This window comes from Pongo pygmaeus, chromosome 5 (genome assembly GCF_028885625.2).
Source record: "Pongo pygmaeus isolate AG05252 chromosome 5, NHGRI_mPonPyg2-v2.0_pri, whole genome shotgun sequence".
NCBI classification, from domain to species: domain Eukaryota; kingdom Metazoa; phylum Chordata; class Mammalia; order Primates; family Hominidae; genus Pongo; species Pongo pygmaeus.
The window spans coordinates 158,564,483-158,584,743 of record NC_072378.2 but is presented as its reverse complement, the minus strand read 5'-3'; the positions used below and the strand labels follow the sequence as shown (position 1 = coordinate 158,584,743).

The 20,261-nt window shown below is 50.5% G+C and overlaps 1 protein-coding gene across 6 annotated transcripts in view; it reads right to left on the bottom strand.

Moving 5' to 3' along the window:
• SYNJ2 (synaptojanin 2) overlaps nt 1-20,261 on the bottom strand; it is a 117,754-nt gene that overhangs the window by 81,560 nt on the left and 15,933 nt on the right. For 4 of the 6 annotated variants that reach the window (XM_054492131.2, XM_063666764.1, XM_063666765.1 and 1 more), the window contains exon 2: nt 811-897. In XM_054492131.2, coding sequence (XP_054348106.1) covers nt 811-897 — 87 coding nt within the window. Of the gene's footprint in view, nt 1-299; nt 398-810; nt 898-20,261 lie in introns of those variants that run through there. The other 2 variants (XM_063666767.1, XM_054492132.2) reach the window with 2 other exon arrangements.

The following is a 20,261-nucleotide window of genomic DNA, read 5'->3' as shown; positions in this document are numbered from 1 at the left end:
TTCCACCCCACACTGACTGACAGTCACACGTCGGTGGCTTTTCTCTCCTGCTGACAACTCCCAGCCCACCCCTGTGCCTCCCGGCATCTGCCCTGGTCCCTGTCCTCACCCACCCGCCTTGGCACACCTTCTAGAGTACTACAGACAATGCCCTGGGCAGAAGCCCCAGACCAGACTTTCAAAACACTTAGGCCCTCGCCGGCAAGCAATGAAGACGAGCTTCCCTGGCACAGGGTGGGGGTGCCGGGAGCCCCACCCTGCTCCCCAGCACAGGCAGGTGACAACCAGGCAACACTCACCTTGACCTCCCCACCTGCAGGTTCCTGCAGGAGGAGCAGGTTCCGAGGCATAAAGAAACATCTTAAAAGAGAAGAGAGGTCGGCCAGGCACGGCGGCTCATGGCTGTAATCCCAGCACTTTGGGAGGCTGAGGCAGGTGGACCACCTGAGGTCGGAGTTCCAGACCAGCCTGACCAACATGGAAAAACCCCATCTCTACTAAAAATACAAAAAATTAGTTGGGCGTGGTGGCGCATGCCTGTAGTCTCAGCTATTCAGGAGGCTGAGGCAGGAGAATTGCTTGAACCCAGGAGGCAGAGGTTGTGGTGAGCCAAGATCGCACCATTGCACTCCAGCCTGGGCAACAAGAGCAAAACTCCATCTCGGGGGGGGAAAAAAAAAAAAAAAAAAAGAAGAGAGAGAGAAGAGCGGTCAAACAGAATGACTGCACTGAGGTGAGGCCCCTTCCGACACAGAGGCTCCCTTCCACCGGGGAGCCTGGCGCCTGCTCCTCCAGCGAGCGGCTACTCACCAGATTTCAGCCTGAGCTCCCCCAGGCAGCCGTATGCGTCCGTGAGCTTGCCATACTGTCCTTTAATGACTTCCTTTTCTTCTGGAGCTGGGGGAGAAACACATCACAGAAGGCATCAGCGAGCGTCTCCTGCTCATTCCTGTTCATTCACACCCAGCTTGCCAAGCTGGCTTCCCACCCACTCCAAAAAGAAAACACAAAGACAATAGCTCGGCCCACAAACACCAAGTGTGGAGGTTTTATGATTCGCGAATCACAGAGCTGCAAGGATTCAGACCTTCCCACCAACAGCTTGCTGCCTGGAAGCACTGACAGCTTCCTGGGGGCTGGAGGAGCTGGGGTCCTGGGGTTCTGGTGTCTAGCTGGGGGCAGGCACCTGGGGCCTGGCCCTATTACTCTCCCTCGCTGTCCCTGTCCACGGGTATCATCCACTAGAGGCTACATCCTGGAGATACCTACTCACCCCAAGGCACCTGTGGAGGTGGTAACTTGGGGAGACTGGGCAGAGGTGCCTGAGTACCTCTGAGTGCCCAGGGCCTGGGTCCAACCCATCCCAAGGAAAGCTGCATGCCTTGCCTGCCGGGTCTTTGGCAGTGATTGTCCACGCCCAAGCCAAGGCATGGACTAGTTTTAAAGCAAGACTGACAGAGGGAAGAACCATTAGGCGCAGGGAGCCCTAACCTCGCCAATGATGCCACAGGCCCTTCTGGCCATTACGGGGCAGGCCTTTAGACCCCTTCTCAGAATAATGTTTTAAGTGCACAGAACAAAATACAAACACAGATGAACCTTGAAAACATTACGCTACATGAAAAAAGCCAGTCACAAAAGACCTCAGAAAGATTCCATTTTGGCCGGGCACAGTGGCTCACTTTGTAACCTGTAACTCCAGCACTTTTGGAGGTGAAGGCGGGCGGATCACCTGAGGTCAGAAGTTCGAGACCAGCCTGGGCAACATGGTAAAACCCTGTCTCTACTAAAAATACAAAAATTAGCTGGGCATGGTGGCACACGCCTGTAATTCCAGCTACTTGGGAGGCTGAGGCAGGGGAATGGCTTGAACCCAGGAGGTGGAGGTTGCAGTGAGCCGAGATTACACCACTGCACTCCAGCCTGGGTGACAGAGTGAGACTCTGTCTCAAAAACAAGATTCCATTTCTATGAAATGTCCAGAACAGGCACATTTCTAGAGACAGAAAGTAGATGTTGTGGTTGCCAGGGGCTGAAAGTGGGGAAAGGGGGAATGTGGATAATTGCTAATGAGTACGAGGCCTCTTTTAAGGGGGACAAAAATATTCTAAAATTAGATTATGGTGATGGTGATGGTTGTACAATCCTGAAAATCTATTTTAAAAACATGGAGTTGTATACTTTAATGAGCAAGTTGTATGGTACAGAAATTATACCTCAATAAAGCTGTTATAAAAATCAAGAAAATAAATACGATCACAAATACCAATCTTATTGAAATCTAGTTATCAAAAATTTTTTTAAATGTTATAGTATAGCAATATATGTGCCTTATCAGCATATTAAATCGCAAAATCCAGTGGGGTCTATTAACCACCTTAATTTAAAACTAGTAATGAGAACAAATGCTATTTCAAGATATCTGAAACAACACTAATGTGATGTGGAGACACCTGTAATTGCAATTGGTGACAGGGTCAGAGATACGGCTAACCCACATTGGTGACAGAGTCACAGGCATAGCTAACATACTGGTTTTGTTGCCTGCCTTCCTAATTAGAGGAAATGCTCCATTTCAGGTAGGATTTATAAAAATAAAGATGGACTTTTCTCCCCATCCAAGAAAACCAATCCTCAAATCCTATGCACAGAGCCCCTGAGGAGCTTTGGGCCCCAGAAGAACCCTTGGGCTGGATGGAACCATTTCTACATCATCATGGAGGTAAGAAAAGGGGCAGCTGGTTCCCTCTCTACCTCGTTGTCTTAAGCAGCCGAAAAGGATTCTTAGACTGCCTCGACTCCCACAGTTAAGGAATTTCAACCAGGAACTAAGATCCCAAAGTGAAATGTTAGAAAGGAGAAAATGACAGAAAACATCAGCCCCTCATACCAAGCCCTCAGAGCAGATGGACTGTGAACTGAATTTCATCACTTCCTGCTGTCTCTAAAGATGTTGACTCAGACAGGCAAGTGTAGAAAGCTTGGATGAACATTTGAAGCAGGTGAACCTTGTTTTAGCTGACACACATCCCAACACCCCAACTCAAAAGATCCACCATGCCACATTTTCCAGGACAGACTCGATTTCCTGGTTCCTCTCAACCATTGCCATCCCCCTCAAAGGCACTTGTCCTCATCAGACCACAAGTCCCAACTGGGATTGGAAATACAGTCAGACAGTCCCATCCTCCCCTGTGAAGCTCTTCTCACCCTCAGCCCCCCAGGAGTAGGTGCTGGCAGCCCTACAGCTGCCTTGCTCAGGAACCAGCATGGACTGGCTGCTCCTGCCTCATGCTCCTCTAGCGAGCACAGGAGGACAGAAGGCAGGCACCAGAGCCTCACAACACGACCTGCTACCACCCACCAAACAGATGGCTCTGTCCAGGCTGGTGCTCGGGACATAGCTGGTGCGGCAGAGAGTCGGGACAGACTGTAAGACCAGAGACCTCCCTTCCTCCATTTCTCTAGGCAGGACTGATGGTAAGACGTGATTTAAAGAGCAGGACTGATTACCAGCGTAGCTGGAGAGGCCAGCAACTTGAAAATACACCCAATTCCCATTATTCACAGTAGCTATGTTCCATAGAATTACCAGCAGATACTGAAGAAAGCAGCACTCCTAAAGGAAATGCAGAGTTAGGTTCCTGAAAGCCTCGGGTTGCAACATTTTTGTCAAACAATCAATACTAAACTTGTTTTATGTGTTTTTCTATTTAAAAGACACCTTACTGAATAAACAGATGGCCCTCAACTTACAATGGGGTCAGGTCCTGATAAACCCAAGGTAGGTTGAAAATATCCTAAGTTGACAATGCATTCCATACACCTACCCTACCAAACACCATAGAGGTATGTCTCAGCTTGCCTTCCACCTATCCAGAACACTTACATTAGCCTACAGCTGGGTGAAATCATGAAATACAAAGCCTACTTTCTGATAGAGTGTTGAATATCTTATGAAATGTACAGACTATTGAACAGAAAGTGAAAAACAGAATGGTCCCACGGGTACCTGAAGGATGGTTTCTACTGAATGCATATCACTTTCACACCGTTGTAAAGTTGAAAAATCATACTGGAATGAACGATTGTAAGTCAGGAATCATCTGTACAGTGTTGATTCGTTAACACTGAACCAGTGGCACTAGAACACAAACCTGAATACAATTTATCAAACACACATATTTTCCTCATAAGGCACATCACTGCCTTCTTGCACTTGGAAACACTAGACAGCACTTTCAAACAGTGAAACCACGAAGAAAAAGCACAAAACATGAAAAACATGGCACTAAACAAATCATGAAAACCACACTCGTTTACACCAAGAGGCTGAAACAAGATGGCAGAGCATCCTTTTCAGCTGGGAACAGGCTCATCGGGTAACACGTTTTTGCCACTCTGCTGGTGTCTGTGAGTTCTGATCTTGGGGTGACAAACAAATTTTAGAGAGCAGGTGAATTTAAAAATATGGAATCCACAAATAATGAGGATCCACTGAACATGGTTTAAGGACCTGGCAAAGACCAAGGAGACTTACTAGGAAAAGTCATTCATCAGCCTTAATGTGAATTAATCTGTACAAGAGCTCTTCACCTGGGGTGACAGAGGAAGCCCCTGGCAGCCATTGGAGCTTCAAGGGGTAGCTCCTGGGGGAATCTGTATACAAAATTGTTCTCAAAATTGTATGCAATTTTTTTTTTTGACAGTCTCGCTGTGTTGCCCGGGCTGGAGTACAATGGCGCAATCTCAGCTCACTGTAACCTCCACGTCCTGGGTTCAAGCAATTCTTCCACCTCAGCCACCCAAGCAGCTGGGATTACAGGCGTGCACCACCATACCCAGCTATTTTTTGTAGTTTTGGTAGGGACAGCATTTCGCTATGTTGCCAGGTTGGTCTTGAACTCCTGACCTCAAGTGATCTGTCCACCTTGGCCTTCCAAAGTGCAGAGATTACAGGCATGAGCCACTGTGCCTGGCCAAAATTGTATGCAAATTTTTGATATGTATTTTTATGGGGGCTAAAATCCCATTTTCAAGAGAATCTCAAGAGGTCAGTGCCCCCAAAAAGGTTAAGAACCAGTTTAATGAACGAATATTTTCCCCAATGCTCACTTGAATTTGATTGGGTTTTCTCTGGGGAAGGGAGAGTGCAGAGTAACTTAAAGATAATAAATGAAATCATCAACCTCTGTGAGCAGCAGAAGCCCCTCATCTTGAGGACTAAGCAGACTGCTGGCAGCGGGGTGGAGAGTTACAGAAAATGAAGTGCCTGGGATATTAGGTTCTCAGGACCACTTAGAAAAGTACTGGGAAGCCACTGTCCCACCTTTTCCATCAGCCTGCCTCAAAAGCTCAGAATGGTGGCAGAATAGCATATTAGTCTCCTTTACTACTGCAACAAATGACTACAAACACAGTGGCTTAAGCAGCACAGACTCATGACCTTACAGCTCTGCACTCAAAATTTTGAAATGGGTTTCACTGGGCTGAAAGGAAGGTGTCGGCAGGTCTGCATCTGCTCTGAAGGCTGCAGGAGAGAACCCATTTCCTTGTCTCTTGCAGCTCCCAGAGGCTGCCTGGGTTCCTTGGCTCTCGGCTCCTTCCTTCCTCTTCAAATTCAGCAATCGCGGCAATCGGATCCCTGCTTCCATCCTCACATTTCCTTCCCTCTCCCTGCCCGGCCTCCCTCTTCCAGCTTTTAAGGACCCTGTGAGTGTGATGGATTCATCCAGATCATCCAGGATAATGTCTCCTCTCAAGGTCCTGATCACATCTGCAAAGTCCTCCTACCATGTAAGTGCCACATTCACAGCCTGGGAAGGAGGACATGGGGCCTTCCAGCCCACAGGTCTCCTGCCTCTGCTCACACACTGATGAAGGGTGAGGAGGAGAAGGAAGAGGCATCCTCTTCCCCAGCATCTGCTTGGGTGCAGTGACAAACCCACTGGTGAGGCACTCGGACTCTGTCATGCACCTACAGGACCCTCCTGGGAGGCGGCCTATGAAACCCCAACTTCACAGGCAGAAGCAAAGGCTGTGTGCATTGCCAAATGTCTTCCCCCAGCCTTCAGGTACTGCAGACAGGGCTGGAGAGAGGTAAATCAGCAGTTCTCAGTGCCCCATCTCAGTAGACAAGCTGATAAATGCCACAAAATTATTCTGACACCAAAAATACCTATTTCAACCCTAGCAGCTTTATAAAGCCTTGAAACAGAACCCGTATGCCCTGGTATGATCCAGTTCTGACTTTGTGAACCACGAAACAAGGAGGCCTTTGTGCATTCATTCAACTATGCAAATAAGCCTGACCAAATAAAACAAAATGACAGGAAATTGCTAAACAAAGTGTTGTGGCCAAATCCACACTTGAGGGGTGGGAAGATGACCCTGGGGAAGCTATGCAAACAAAACTGACCCCTTGCCCTGGTGCATTACACATGACAGGCGTGGACTTCACATCCCTGCCACTGGGAAAATTAAGCACAAGTAAGAACACATATTTTAAAAACAAACAAATAAAACCCAACAGGACCACCTTGTCCCATTCCAATACTGTCGATTATTGACTCCTTGAGAAAAACAACTTTACCTCTGACTTATACAATTCAGGAGCTCAAAACAGGCCTTGACCATGGAGGACAGGAACATCACGAGAAGATGTTTCTCCACCATGAACAGACTCACTGTAAACAAACTGGGAGGCCCCAGGCAGCAGAACCTCATTCTCTTCCGGGTCCAGAGGCCAGAGAGCTGAAATCCAGGCATCAGCAGGGCTCCTCTGATACCTGGAGCCAGGGCCCTCCTTACCTGGCCCTGCGTCTTGTGCTTGCTGCTTGTCTTGTCCTTGGCGTTCCTTGGCTTATGACTTCCTCACTCCAGGCCCTTCCTCGGTCGTCACGTGGCAGTTCTCTCCCCATATGTCCCCTCATTGTTATGTGGCCATCCTCTCCCTGCGTGGTATCCCCCAATTGTCACATGGCCATCCTCTGGTGTCCCCCTGCCATTATGTAGCCATTCTCTCCCCATCTGTCCCCCCACCATTATGTGGCCATTCTCTCCCCACATGTCCCCCCATCATCACGTGGCAATCCCTTCCCCACATGTCATTTCGTCCCAAGGCCATCCTCTCCCCACGTGTCCCCTGTCATCACGAGGCCATCCTCTCCCCACATGTCCCCTGTCATCACGAGGCCATCCTCTCTCGGAGTCCCCGTTGTCACGTGGCCATCCTCTCCCAACATGTCCCTCCATTGTCACGTGGTCATCTTCTTAGAACAGCAGTCACACTGGATTAAGGGCCCACCCTACTCCAGTATAACCTCATCTCAACGTGACAACTGCAATGACCCTATCTCCAAATAAGATCCCCTTCTGAGGTCCCGGGGGTTAGACTTCAACATATCCTTTTGGAGGACACAATTCAGCCCAAACACTTGGTCATCTTTTCACTTGGTGGGCCCGTCCTTTTAAAGCCTGACTGCCCCATCGACCGTCTCTCCAGAAAGCTTCCTCTCTTCCTGCAGTGCTTTCACCTCCAAGTCCTCCCCTGACCCTTCTGATGTATCAGGAGCATGTACCCCACCCCAGGAGGCAGGGGCCTGGCAGCCTCACTGCCCATCTCCAGCACTCCCAGAGGCCTGGCTTCCCAGGAGGCTGGTTCCAGAGTCACCCCACACCCTACTTGCCCCCAAACAACTGTATTTTCTCAATTAGGTTTGAAGGAAGAAGAAATCCTTTTTGCTCTCCAAAATGGAGGTGACAACACAGATGTCTACACACACCAGGAAGGTAACAAATGAAGCTGGCCAGGCATGGTGGCTCGCACCTGTAATCCTAGCACTTTGGGAAGCCAGGGCAGGAGGATTGCTTCAGCCCAGGAGTTCAAGACCAGCCTGGGCAACACAGTGAGACTCCATCCCTACAAAAATTCTTTTAAAAAGTAACCAAGCATGGTGGTGGGAACCTGTGGTCCCAGTTACTTGGGAGGCTGACATAGCAGGATTGCTTGAGCCCAGGAGGTCAAGACTGCAGTGAGCTGTGATTGTACCACTTCCCTGTCTCAAAAACAAATAAACAACAACAAAATGAAGCTGCTGGAAGGGCTTTGGGTGAGCAGAGAACACACACCTGCCATTAGTTGGTGGGCAGCTGCTGCAGGTGCCAGTCATGCTCACCAGCCCAGTGCTGCCAGGCTGCAGCATTTCCAGGAGACAGGGCACTCCAGACCTTCCAGTGCTGGCAACCATCCCCATTTATTTTAAGCACTGCGTGGGCTGGAAACACACCTCTGCAGACTGGATTTGGCCTGCCCATTTGCAACTTCCATCCCCCCTTTCTTGATAATCTCAGAAATAGACAGACTCTTCCTGTCTCCCACACTTTTAGTTGCATTTCCTGTAAGTTTTCCTACATGAGAATGTCTTTGCTTCCCCTCTGGCTGGCCACAAATTTCTGGCCTTTTGAGGAAAGCCCTCCCTTCTACCTCCTCAGCCCCCTTCCTCGACTCCTCTTGCCAGATTTTTAGCTGCCAGCTCCGTAGACACATCTTCATGTCTTCTGTGGCTGGCACCCTTCCAGGCACAGAGACACTGCAGTGAACCAAACAGATGGAAACCATCCAGCATTTGGCAGTGGCCAAGAGGAACAGGAGGAATGAATGGATCAGTGATGGCAGCGGGTGCAGACCGAGGTGGGGTGGGAGGCTGGGGTGGGAGCACTGCCGAGGCACAGCCAGGAAGGGGCGGGCACTGCTCAAGCTTCCTGCCAGGGCGGACAGATAAGATCAATAAGTGCAATATAGACAGCGACAGGAGTGGAGCAGAAAAAGAGAGTAGCGAGTAGGGTATGAATAGTGGGGAAGGGGAAGTGACATTTTAGATGATGTCATCTGAGAAGGCCTCATTGCAAGGGTGACATCTGAATGCGGACCTGAAGGAAGCCAGAGAGATAGCCGCATGGAGAGTGGAGGAGCACTGTAGGCCCAGAAGGGCACGTGCAAAGGTCCTGTGGCAGAAGCACTCCTGACCTGTGCAAGCCCCAGCGAGGCAGGCAGTGTGACTGAAGGTTCATGGAGGAAGTGGAGTGGGGAACACACTGCACAGAAGTTTGAGGTCACAAAAAGGTTTTGGGTGTCACTCTGAGTGCCACTGCAGGGGTCTGGGGATCATCCTGGCTGCTCTGTTGAGAACTGACTCTAGAGGAACAAGGAGAGAAGGAAGGAGACCAGTTAGGAGGTGCTAGCGCCACCTGGGAAAGAAAGGACTCTCGCCTGAGCCAGGGCGCAGCAATGGAAGAGCTGAAGAGCAGTCCAATTCGGGAGGGAGGGAGACAGACAGACACACACACACACAGACACACAGACACACCCACCCACACACACACACGTGCTTTTTAGTTGCGGAACTTTCCAAAGAAAAGTAGGGTGACATAATAAACCCTTGTACCTTCATTACCACGTACCCACCAGCTCCACCTTCTCCCAACCCACGCCCAGGCTACTCACTGTCCTACACCTTAGATCAGCTCAACTCAAAATGGGCTCCTCAGACCAGCAGCACCAAGCATTAGAAATACAAGTTACGGGGCCCACCCCAGGCCTTGTGAATCAGAAGCTCTGGGCTCAAGACCTAGAAAGCTGTTTTAATGAGCCCTCCACGGGACTTGAATGCATGCCAAAGCTTGAGAAGCACTGCCCTAGGTTATTTTGAGTAAATTCCAGGCATCATATTATTTCATCTATAAATATTTCAGTAAGACTCTGGAAAAGATAAGAGCTCCTTTAAAAAACACAACCATGGCCAGACGTGGTGGCTCTTGCCTGTAATCCCAGCACTTTGGGAGGCCAGGGGGAATGGATCACCTGAGGTCAGGAGTTCAAGACCAGCCTGGCCAACATGGTGAAACCCCATGTTGCTCTCCACAATGGAGGTGACAAAGCAGATGTCTATACATACCGGGCAGATAACAAATGAAACTTAGCTAGGCATTACATCTCCCGCCCTGTAATCCCAGCACTTTAGGAGGCCAGGGCAGGAGGACTGGTTGAGCCCAGGAGTTCAAGACAAGACTGGGCAACACAGTGAGACTCCATCCCTATAAATTTTTTTTTTAAAATTAGCCAGCCGTGGTGGTGGGAGCCTGTGGTCCCAGCTACTTGGGAGGCTGAGACAGGAGGATTGCTTGAGCCCAAGAGGTCAAGACTACAGTGAGCTGTGATCACACCACTACCCTGTTTTTAGTCTCTACTAAAAATACAAAAATTAGCCAGGTGGGGTGGTGCATGCCTGTAATTCCAGCTACTCAGGAGGCTGAGGCAGGAAAATTGCTTAAACCTGGGAGGCGGAGGTTGCAGGGAGCCAAGATCACGCCACTGCACTCCAGCCTGGGTGACAAGAGCGAAACTCTGTCTAAAAAAAAAAACAAAAACAAAACACAACCGCAATACCATTATCACATCCAAAAAAGTTACCAGCAATTCCTCAACATCATCACATATCTGGGTATATTTTGAAGGTGGAACCATGGACAGATTGGCTATGGGATACGAGAGAAAGACAGGGTTCAAGGATGATGCCACGTTCATTGCCTGAACAATGGAAGGCATGGAGTGGCCCTGGCGTGACAGCAAAGAGTGAGAGGACAGGTCTGGGCAGAGCATCCATCGGCTGGGACCAGACATGCCGTGGCTCTGTTGCAGCCCCGCATGGAGGCTGACGACAGAGCTCTGCAAGTCTGGAGTCCAGCAGAGAAATCTGGTTGGAAAGATCCCCCAGGCGTCCCAGCAGACAGAGTTATTTACAATCATGGGGCTGGGTGTGGTGGCTCCCACCTCTAATCCCAGCACTTTGGGAGGCTGAGATGGGAGGATCACTTGAGCTCAGGAGTTCGAGAACAACCTGGGCAACATAAGGAGACTCCATCTATAAAAATATAATAAAAAATATTAGTCGGGCAAGGTGTGCACACCTGTGGTCTCAGCTTCTTGGGAGGCTGAGGTGAGAGGATCATCTTAACCTGGGAGGTGGAGGCTGCAGTGAGCCATGATTGCACCACTGCAATTCAGCCTGGTTGACAGAGTGAGACACTGTCTCAAAAATAAACAGATCGGTGCCATGGCTCATGCCTGTAATCCCAGCACTTTGTGAGGCTGAGGTGAGTGGATCACCTGAGGTTAGGAGTTCAAGACCAGCCTTGGCCAGCATGGTGAAACCCCACCTCCACTAAAAATACAAAATTTAGCTGGGTGTGGTGGCATGCACCTGTAATCACAGCTACTTGGGAGGCTGAGGCAGGAGAATCACTTGAACCCAGGAGGCGAAGGTTGCAGTGAGCCAAGATTGCACCGCTGCACTCCAGCCAGGGTGACAGAGTGAGACTCCATCTCAAACAACAATAACAAAAATTAGCTGGGAGTGTGGCGTGCACCTGTAATTCCAGCAATAAAATAAAATGAAATAAAATAAATAAAATAAAATAAATCATGAGGTTGGAGGGGATCCCCTAGGGAGTGAGTGGAAGGCACCGACTTCTGGGTGCAGCATGTTTGAAGGTCAGGGTGGACTGAGAAGTGACCAAGAAGATACAAGAAAACCCAGCAGTGCGTGGCATCCTGGTGGCCAGGAGAAGAAAGCGTTTCAAGGAAGCAAGAGCGGTCAGCAGGTCAGAGGCTGCTTCTGCATCTATAATTTGAGGACTGAGAATTGGTCACTTTAGTTAGACGTTGGCAGCTCAGAGAGGAACAGTTTCAGTAAAGACGAGGGGCAAAAACCTGAATGGGGAGGGAGAGAGAAAATGGAGACAGTGGCGACAGATGATTCTCTGAGGAATTTCCTGTGTGTGCATGCATCGTGTGCATGGATCGTGCGTGTGTGCATACGTGTGTGTGCGTGTGTGTGCATGTATGTGTGTGCGTGTGCATATGTGCACGTGTGTGTGTGGAGAGCAGAGAAATGGAGAGGCTGCTGGAGAGGGAAGTGGGTCAAAAGATTTCTCTAGGCCAGGGGCATTTATACCAAGCTTTTGTGCTGGCAGAAATGAGCCAGGAGAGAGGCGAGGACTGATGCAGCCAAGAGAGAGGTCAGGACGGATGTGGCAGGAGCAGGGAGCTCCGAAAGCCATGCCCTGGAGCAGGCCACGGACATCTGCGCACAGGTAGTGCTGGCCTGAAACGCAGACAGTGCACTGCGGGGAGCAGGTGGGAAGGGGGACAGACATGGTGGGTGGGTAGTGGTGGTGCAGGCAGCCAGTGGGAATTCTCTTCCAGTGACTTCAAATTTTGGGGTGGAATGAGAGAGGACGAGGCCGTTAGGTGAGTGAGGATGGGGAGGAGGCACAGCAGAGCTGAGGAAAGGGGAGGGTGGAGTTGCCATCCGGGAGGGTGGGGGAGTGGACAGAGCACAGCAAGTGAAAGGCCCACCTTGGCTCGGGGGTTGTGACCTGATGGTAAGCTCTGCCCGTATGGTAGTGGGGCATCTCCAGAAACTTCTACTGCACAGGGGCTGGTGCAGGCGTGGAGCGCAGGATGTAACCAGGGCTGCGGTTTCACCAGGTGGGGAGGACCCAGCAAGAGAAGGGCGGGTGGGGAGGGTGAGTGCAAGGCAGGGCTGGTCACTGACATGACAAAGAGGGAAGGTGTGAGACAGGCGAGGGGCTATAAGAAGGCCATGGGTTCTAAGGGTCACCATCCCAGTGGGGTCAAAGATCACTGGGGGCCGGGCATGGTGGCTCACGCCTCTAATCCCAGCACTTTGGAAGGCCAAGGAGGGTGGATCATGAGGTCAGGAGATCAAGACCATCCTGGCTAACACGGTGAAACCCCGTCTCTACTAAAAATACAAAAAATTAGCCGGGCGTGGTGGCGGGCGCCTGTAGTCCCAGCTACTAGGGAGGCTGAGGCAGGAGAATGGTGTGAACCTGGGAGGCAGAGCTTGCAGTGAGCCAAGATCGCACCACTGCACTCCAGCCTGGGCGACAGAGCCAGACTGTCTCAAAAAAAAAAAAAGTCACTGGGACTGGGAATTGCAGGATGAGTGACAAGGTAAAAGTGGAAAATGAAGAGTGGGATGTTTGAGACAGATGCTGGAAGGGTCAGGGGCGTGGCGTGGGAGCAAGTAGCTGCAGGGGTGGGGTCACTCACTGGAGGAGAGGGGGCCAAGGTCCTCTGAAGGATCAACGACGTGGCCACTGAAGACACCAAGAACAAGCGCCGGACTCATAGTGAGAAATGACAGCGAGAAAGAGGGAAAACTCACCAAGGAACCAGGCAACTGCCGAAATGAGGGGCAGTGAGGGACTCAGTCTCGTGGTGTTACTGGAAAGAGGTCCCGATCCAGACCCCGAGAGAGTTCTTAGATCTCACGCAAGAGAATTCAGGGCGAGTCCATAAAGTGAAAGCAAGTTTATTAGGAAAGTAAAGGAATAAAAGAATGGCTACTCTATAGGCAGAGCAGCAGCATGAGCTGCTGGTTGACCATTTTTAGGATTATTTCTGGATTATATGCTAAATAAGGGGTGGGTTATTCATTTCTGGGAAAGGGGTAGGCAATTCCCAGGAACTGAGGGTTCTTCCCCTTTTTAGAGGACATAGGGTAACTTCCTGATTTTGCCATGGCTTTTGTAAACTGTCATGGTGCTGGTGCGAGTGTCTCTTAGCATGCTAATACATTCTAATTAGCGTATAATGAGCAGTGAGTATGGCCAGACATCACTTTCATTGCCATCTTGGTTTTGGTGGGTTTTGGCCGGCTTCTTTACCACAACCTGTTTTAGCAGTAAGGCCTTTATGACCTGTATCTTGTGCTGACGTCTTATCTCATCCTGTGGCTAAGAATGCCTAACCTCCTGGGAATGCAGCCCAGCAGGTCTCAGACCCATTTTACCCAGCCCCTATTCAAGATGGAGTCACTCTGGTTCATATGCCTCTGATAATGGTGTGTGGGGTCAAGGGTTAACTGAGCTGGTTCCCTTTCGGCAAGAGAATTTGATCGTGGGTTGACTTTCTAGTCCTGTTTCCCTGGTAACCTGAGAAAGTTGTCTATGCTACTCGAACAACATGGCTTATGATAAAAATAAATAATGATGGGGCTTGTGGAGGCTTAAGGAATAGGCTTATCCTTGGAGGAGGCTGGGCAACTCCCCGTCTCTAGCCCCAGTGGTCCCAGGGTGTGGAAGAGAAACAGCCACTGCTTGAGAGGCTCCCAAGGAAACCGTGGTTTGTCCCACAGCACAGCAAATGTGGCTCGTGGATTCTGGGTCCCAAAACAGAGCTCCGTGGGTCAGACCATCCCGAGGCAGAGGCTGGTCTCAGTGGGAGCAGCCGTGCACGGCTCTGCGTGAGAGCTCTGGTCACCCAGAGCCAGTCCAGCTCAGTAACCAAGCAAACCACATGCTCTTCTTTCTTGAATAATATTTTCCGCAATAACACGCCTTAAGGAAATGCCAACAAAGCCCGGCCCACAGGTCAGGAAAATAAGGAGGTCATTTAACAATGCAGACAGCCCGAGACTGAGGTAACACTTGTGGCCGCATTCTTGGACATGACATGAAACCATCTTCTTGCATTTCAGGGTCTCAAGAGGCCAAAGTCTCCTTCATGTGTTAATTTGGAGCTCAGTTCTGACTGGCTGGTGGCTGCTCCTTCCATAGTGATCAGTTTTGGAGCCGAAGCAGCTCTTCAGAAAGACGATGGTTTTCCCAAGACACAGCAAGGCTGCAGCTGGTTGCTAAGCAAAGGGGGATCAAAATATCTGTCTGAAACAGAAGCTGCGAGCCAAGACAAAGCCAACTAGCAGACACACATCAGCCTGCTAAAGGACTCTCCTATCCTCCCACTGCTGCTCCCTCACCAAAAAGTCCAGGCCACATGAAAGAGCCACCGAGTGAGGGGACACTCAGAACACATCGCCCTCAGCAAATGCACTACCTCCCACCAACGCCATGCCCACATCACAACCCAGCCAGAGAAAATACAAGAAAGTTTGGTTTCCTGCAGCCAGAGCCAGAAACCCATCTGTGGGGAGGGTGGGTCCTCCCCTCCCCTCCCCTCCCCTCCCCTCCCCCAGCACTTTCCGCACCCCTCCCTGCACTGAGCCATGGCCAAAGAGGGAGGCCAGCTCCCCTAACAAGAGGGCTTGAGCACAGGACTGGCCACTGAGCCTTTGTAGTTGAGTTTTTTTCCTTAAAAATAAGAAATCCAGGAAAACAGTTTGCACCTTAAAAAGCCAGGCCCAGTGCCAGACATGCCTCGGGCAGAGCCAGTAACAGGGCCCAGCACAATGGGCAGTTCCTTACACTTCAGGATGAGGCAGAACAGGCAGGGCTGGGCTGTGTTTTCACTGGGCCTGGTAGCCCCTGACCCTCCTACCCAACAGGGAACGAGAAAGAAGCACAAAAACACCCATTTCTCTCCAAGTGTGTGCACCTTCTCTTTTGACAAGAGGGAGGGGTGGAGCAATGTTTCCTAGCCACCAGGGAAGTCCTGGAGTGGGGCTTCCATGCTGCACTGCCTTGTACAATCACCCCTAATTAGGTCCTAACAAATTAGGTCCTGTGGCTGCAGGTTCTGATCCTGGCTACTTTTCCAGTTTCTTCACTCACTTCTTCCTGAACCTGCCAAACCAGTTCCTCGGTTCCTCCCCAGCTCTTCTTCCTCTCTCAGGTGATTCCTCTTGGGAAGGCTCCTCCCACCTAGGGCCGCCTCCCTATTTCCACATGAGCCTGAACACACTCACACATACTCCTCTAGAAGCCATGTGGTACGACCCACGGATGCCTCCTTTTGCTACATGAGATCCAGGAAGGAGCACAGCTTTGGGAACTGAGGGAGCCGGAGCAGGGAAGCCACACACCCTGTCACACTTCAATTTCACCACTCAACAAAGGGTCTAGATGCCCACTGTGTGCCAGGCATGGTTCTACGCTTTGGAGAAAAACAGGCAGTGAGGAAGGAATGTGATGAGAACACAGCGTAAGAAAAGCCAAGTGGAGAAAATGCTGGGGGATGCTGTCGGATGGAAGACTGAGCAGCCAGAAGTTCCTGGAGGCCTTGAGGAAAGGTTTCAGAAGAGTGGGAGGACAGAGCCTGGCTGGAGCCACTTCAAGGGAGACTGGGAAGAGGGAAGGTGTGTAGACAACCTTGTCACATGGGAAAACCAAGAGATGAGGTGGGGGCCAGGGTCAAGAGAGGGTTTCTTAATGTGAGCTATGACAGCCTGGTGGTATAATGGTGCAAATGACAGAGTTAGGAAGGAAAGGGGGAAACTGCAGGATCGAGGTCTTAAAAGATGAGAAGGGTCAGGGTCAGTGGGCGGGGGGAAGAGCCTGGGAGGCTGTCCACTGTACCAGAGCCAGGGAGTAGGTGCGGGGGCTGTTGAAAGTTCTTAGCTACCTTTGGCTGGGCACGGTGGCTCACGCCTGTAATCCCAGCACTTTGGGAGGCTAAGGCAGGTGGATCACGAGGTCAGAAGCTCAAGACCAGCCTGGCCAACATGATGAAAACCCGTCTCTACTAAAAATACAAAAAAATTAGCCAGGCGTGGTGGCGGGCGCCTGTAGTCCCAGCTACTTGGGAGGCTGAGGCAGGAGAATCGCTTGAACCCGGGAGGTGGAGGTTGCAGTGAGCCGAGATCGCGCCACTGCACTCCAGCCTGGGGGACAAGAGCCAGACTCCGTCTCAAAAAAAAAAAAAAAAAAAAAAAAGAAAGTTCTTAGTTACCTTCACTTTCCCAGTGAAATAGGAAGCAAAAGCATCAAGTGTGAGGGGGATGAGATGTCAAAGGCTTGAGGAGATGTGAAATAGTCATCCTGGAGGCCAGATGGCTGGGGAAATGCAGGAAGATTTTTTGATTCCACACAGCCCTGGAAATCCTTTATGAAGTCTCACAGAACAGTCAAGATTGCTGTTTTTCTCCGGCCACATTCAGCAACACAAGTGCATGCAGGGTGCAGAGGAGGGCGGGAGAGGGCTAGAGTCACTAAGAGCTGGGGATACCGTGGACAGGTGTGCAGGAGAGGGAACAGGCAGAGAAGAGGGTGAGTGAGAGGCCAACACAGCAGGCAGGTGAGGCTCCCCGTGACCTCATCCAGACAGGGACAGACGAGGGGTAGAGAGACCCAGTGAGCAGGGAACTCAGCTCCTTAATGAATGGAGACGTGTGGCCAAGGAGGAAGATGGATTCCAGACGGTCCCTCTTAGGGAGAGAAGAGGAGCTGTGGCCCAAAGGAGCACTGCGGGACAGGGACAAGGACAGGGTGCCTACCCTGCCTCCACCACCACTCCCAAGGACAGCAGAGTGGTCTCAAGAGAAGGCCCAGCTTGTAGGGAGGGCGTGCTGTAAGGGAAGCGTTCAAAGAAGAGGTCCACCACGGTGCGGGTAGGTGAGGGGTGGCAGGGGTTGTGTTTATTGAAGACACAGTTCCAGAAGGCTAGGGGATGGGGGAAAGAGTTGATCAACTTACTAAAAGTCAGCTCCTACTCCATATTTCAATCCAGAATCCAGAAAACAGGCCAGAATTCATTTTTCAGGACTCTGTTGTTGTTTGGCGAGAAAATGAGCATGGGTTAGGGACCCACTGGGACCCGTTTGCTCACCTGGGTTAGAGGGGCTACGAGACGGCCTGCTGAGCCCCAGGCTCTCAGGAGCCTCTGAACACCAGGACACATGGTCCAAGAAAGATGAAGGAACAAACAGCCAAATCTAGCTCTGAGTAAACACATTGATTCTGCTTCCTTATTCACAGCCCCACACGTGGCGCATCTCAGGCACATATGGTGACTCTCTGGCCTTCTCCGTACATACCTGCTCTTACATACAGAGGCCCTGTCTATCACCAGGAGAAAACATCATGCTATTTTTTACAAAAGGGCAGAAGAAACCTTCTCAAGTGACGCTAGTTACCGTCATTCCGTGGATTTGGAAACAGCTTCCTCCACTTTACCAATGGCTTTCTGTACCGAGAATTAGCTCCTGCCTCAAAAAAAAAAAAAAAAAAAAAAAGCCTTTTAGCTTGGTGAGAACCTGGCCCCAGAATCTTAATCACGTCATTGCCAGGATTCCCAAACTGCATGCCGAGGTGCACTCCTGGACCATAAGCTGTTGTGCTGTATGCTGTGAACCAAAGGTCAAACGTGTGTGAAAAACACTGGCCTGAGCAGGGCTTGAAATCTGTCATCCACTAACAGGAGCTGCACGGCTCCAAAGAGAACAGGTCTCCCAGTCACCTGCACATGACAGCTTTCTGCTCTAGGGCCCCTCCTTGGGGAAGCCCGCTTCACACAACAAACACTGCCTGCCCGGGATGCCTGCCCTGACTCCTGCCAGGGGGCTTCCTTGCCCTCCCAAACCCCGGCCTTTAGAGGCAGGATGCCCTACCCACCACCTGCCCCAATTTCTGAACACCATGGACCCCTTACTGCCTCTTGCCACTCCGGGTCCTGCACCAGGCTGTTGTCCACCTCTAGCACCTGAGCCCCACCTGGATGTTCCCAGCTCTGAGCTTGGCTCCCTGGGCCTGTGTCTCAAGGTCTCAGCTGGAAGCTACACAGGGGTGCTTCCTAGAGGGCAGGCTCAATCTGGGCTTGTCTGGAAGCCCATAGGGCTGGCTCAGAGCCTGTACAGAGACAACAAAACATCCCATGGGAAAAAGGTCAGCAGGCTAAAGGGAGGGAGACAGGTGCCAGGGCATGGCCGTGAAGCCAGGAGCTGGGGTAACTGAGCAGAGTGCGCTGCCTGCCACCTGGGGCCTGAGCTCCATGCCTGAATCACAGGGGGAGATGGCAGGAGAGTGGGGCTGGAGACGGGGTAAGCAGCCCTCACCCACCCAACAGTGACCATGTGCAAATGGCCGTGCTGGGCAGAGCCGGCCACACTGGCTCCATTGTTTTGGCCATTTGTATTTTTCCTTTGGAGAATTGCTCATTATATCCTTTGCCAATTTCTCTGTTGAACTATTTGTCCTTCTTCTTCATGATCTATAGGAGTTCTTTTATACGCTATGATCATCCATCTTTGGCCTTTTTCTATGTTACAAAAGGCTGCACAAACTTTCCTTTTGGGCTGTTGCTTGTCTTTTCACTACGTTTATGGTGTCTTTTGATATACTGGAGTTTTCCATTTTTATGTAGTCAAATCTATCATTCGGACACAGGGGGAATGGGAGGCAGGGGTCCTGGGATGCAAACGCTCTCTCTCCAGATCTGTGCGCTGGCTATGCGGGTGTGTTCACTGGGTGAAGATGCATGGAGCTCAACGCTTCGAATGTTCATTTTTCTCTATGTATGTTTGGCCATTTTCTTACATCTGTCACGTTTATTTCCTTTATGACTTCTGAGTTTGATGCTTTCCTTAGAACATCTTTCCATACCGTAACACTGTGAAAGCATCTCCTATATTTTCTAATACTTTGAAAGCTGTTTTTTTACACTTAACTCAAATACCTCTGCATTTATTTTAATGTATGATAAAACATAGGACTCTCACTTAGTGTCCATATGGATAGTTTTGGTCACAGGCTTAGCAAATCTTTCTTCCCTTCTGTATGAGAATTTGATGTTTAATTATCTAGCTCTGGTTCCCTGGGAACCCCAATCAAGGTGGAACGTCAACTCTGTTACTAGACAATATTGCTCATGGTAAAAATGATCTTGATTGGCAAATTGCCTCTGGACAGGGAAGACCCATAAGTGAATTATAACCACTCGGTGAAGATGCCAGGCATGGGGCTTCCTTAGGTGTGGTAACTCCTGTAACAGGGAATGTCCCTTGTGTGAACCCAGGGCTCTGTAAGGCTGGTAATTTTATAAGGGATTCTGGCTCCTTGGGGACCCAGGGCTTTCAGCTGGGGGAGGAGCTAGTGACCAGAAGGACACCTGTGTGTGCGGCCACCACAGGCAGACACACGCAGAGAGGAGAATGTCATGTGAAGGCATACAAAAACTGCCAGGAAGACCCCTCACTCCTCTGGAAGCGGAGCAGCAGGCAGCATCCTGCTGGCCAGCCAAGGTTTCCAGCCTATTCCTCTCTGAGCAGACCGGCCAAGAATGCCTGAGTGAATATCCAGCTGAATAGAGCAGGGGCCTCTTAGGCACTGATCAACCACACCAACAGCAGGTGCTGAGTATCCACCCTTACCTTTCTCTGACCGACTGAAGTCATCACCTTTATAAGAAACAAAGAAACACTGCTCACACAAGTCTGTTCTGAGCCTTCCACTCTACTGTGTTGATTTGTGCTGACAGCCTCCACGATGGTTAGGGCTTTATA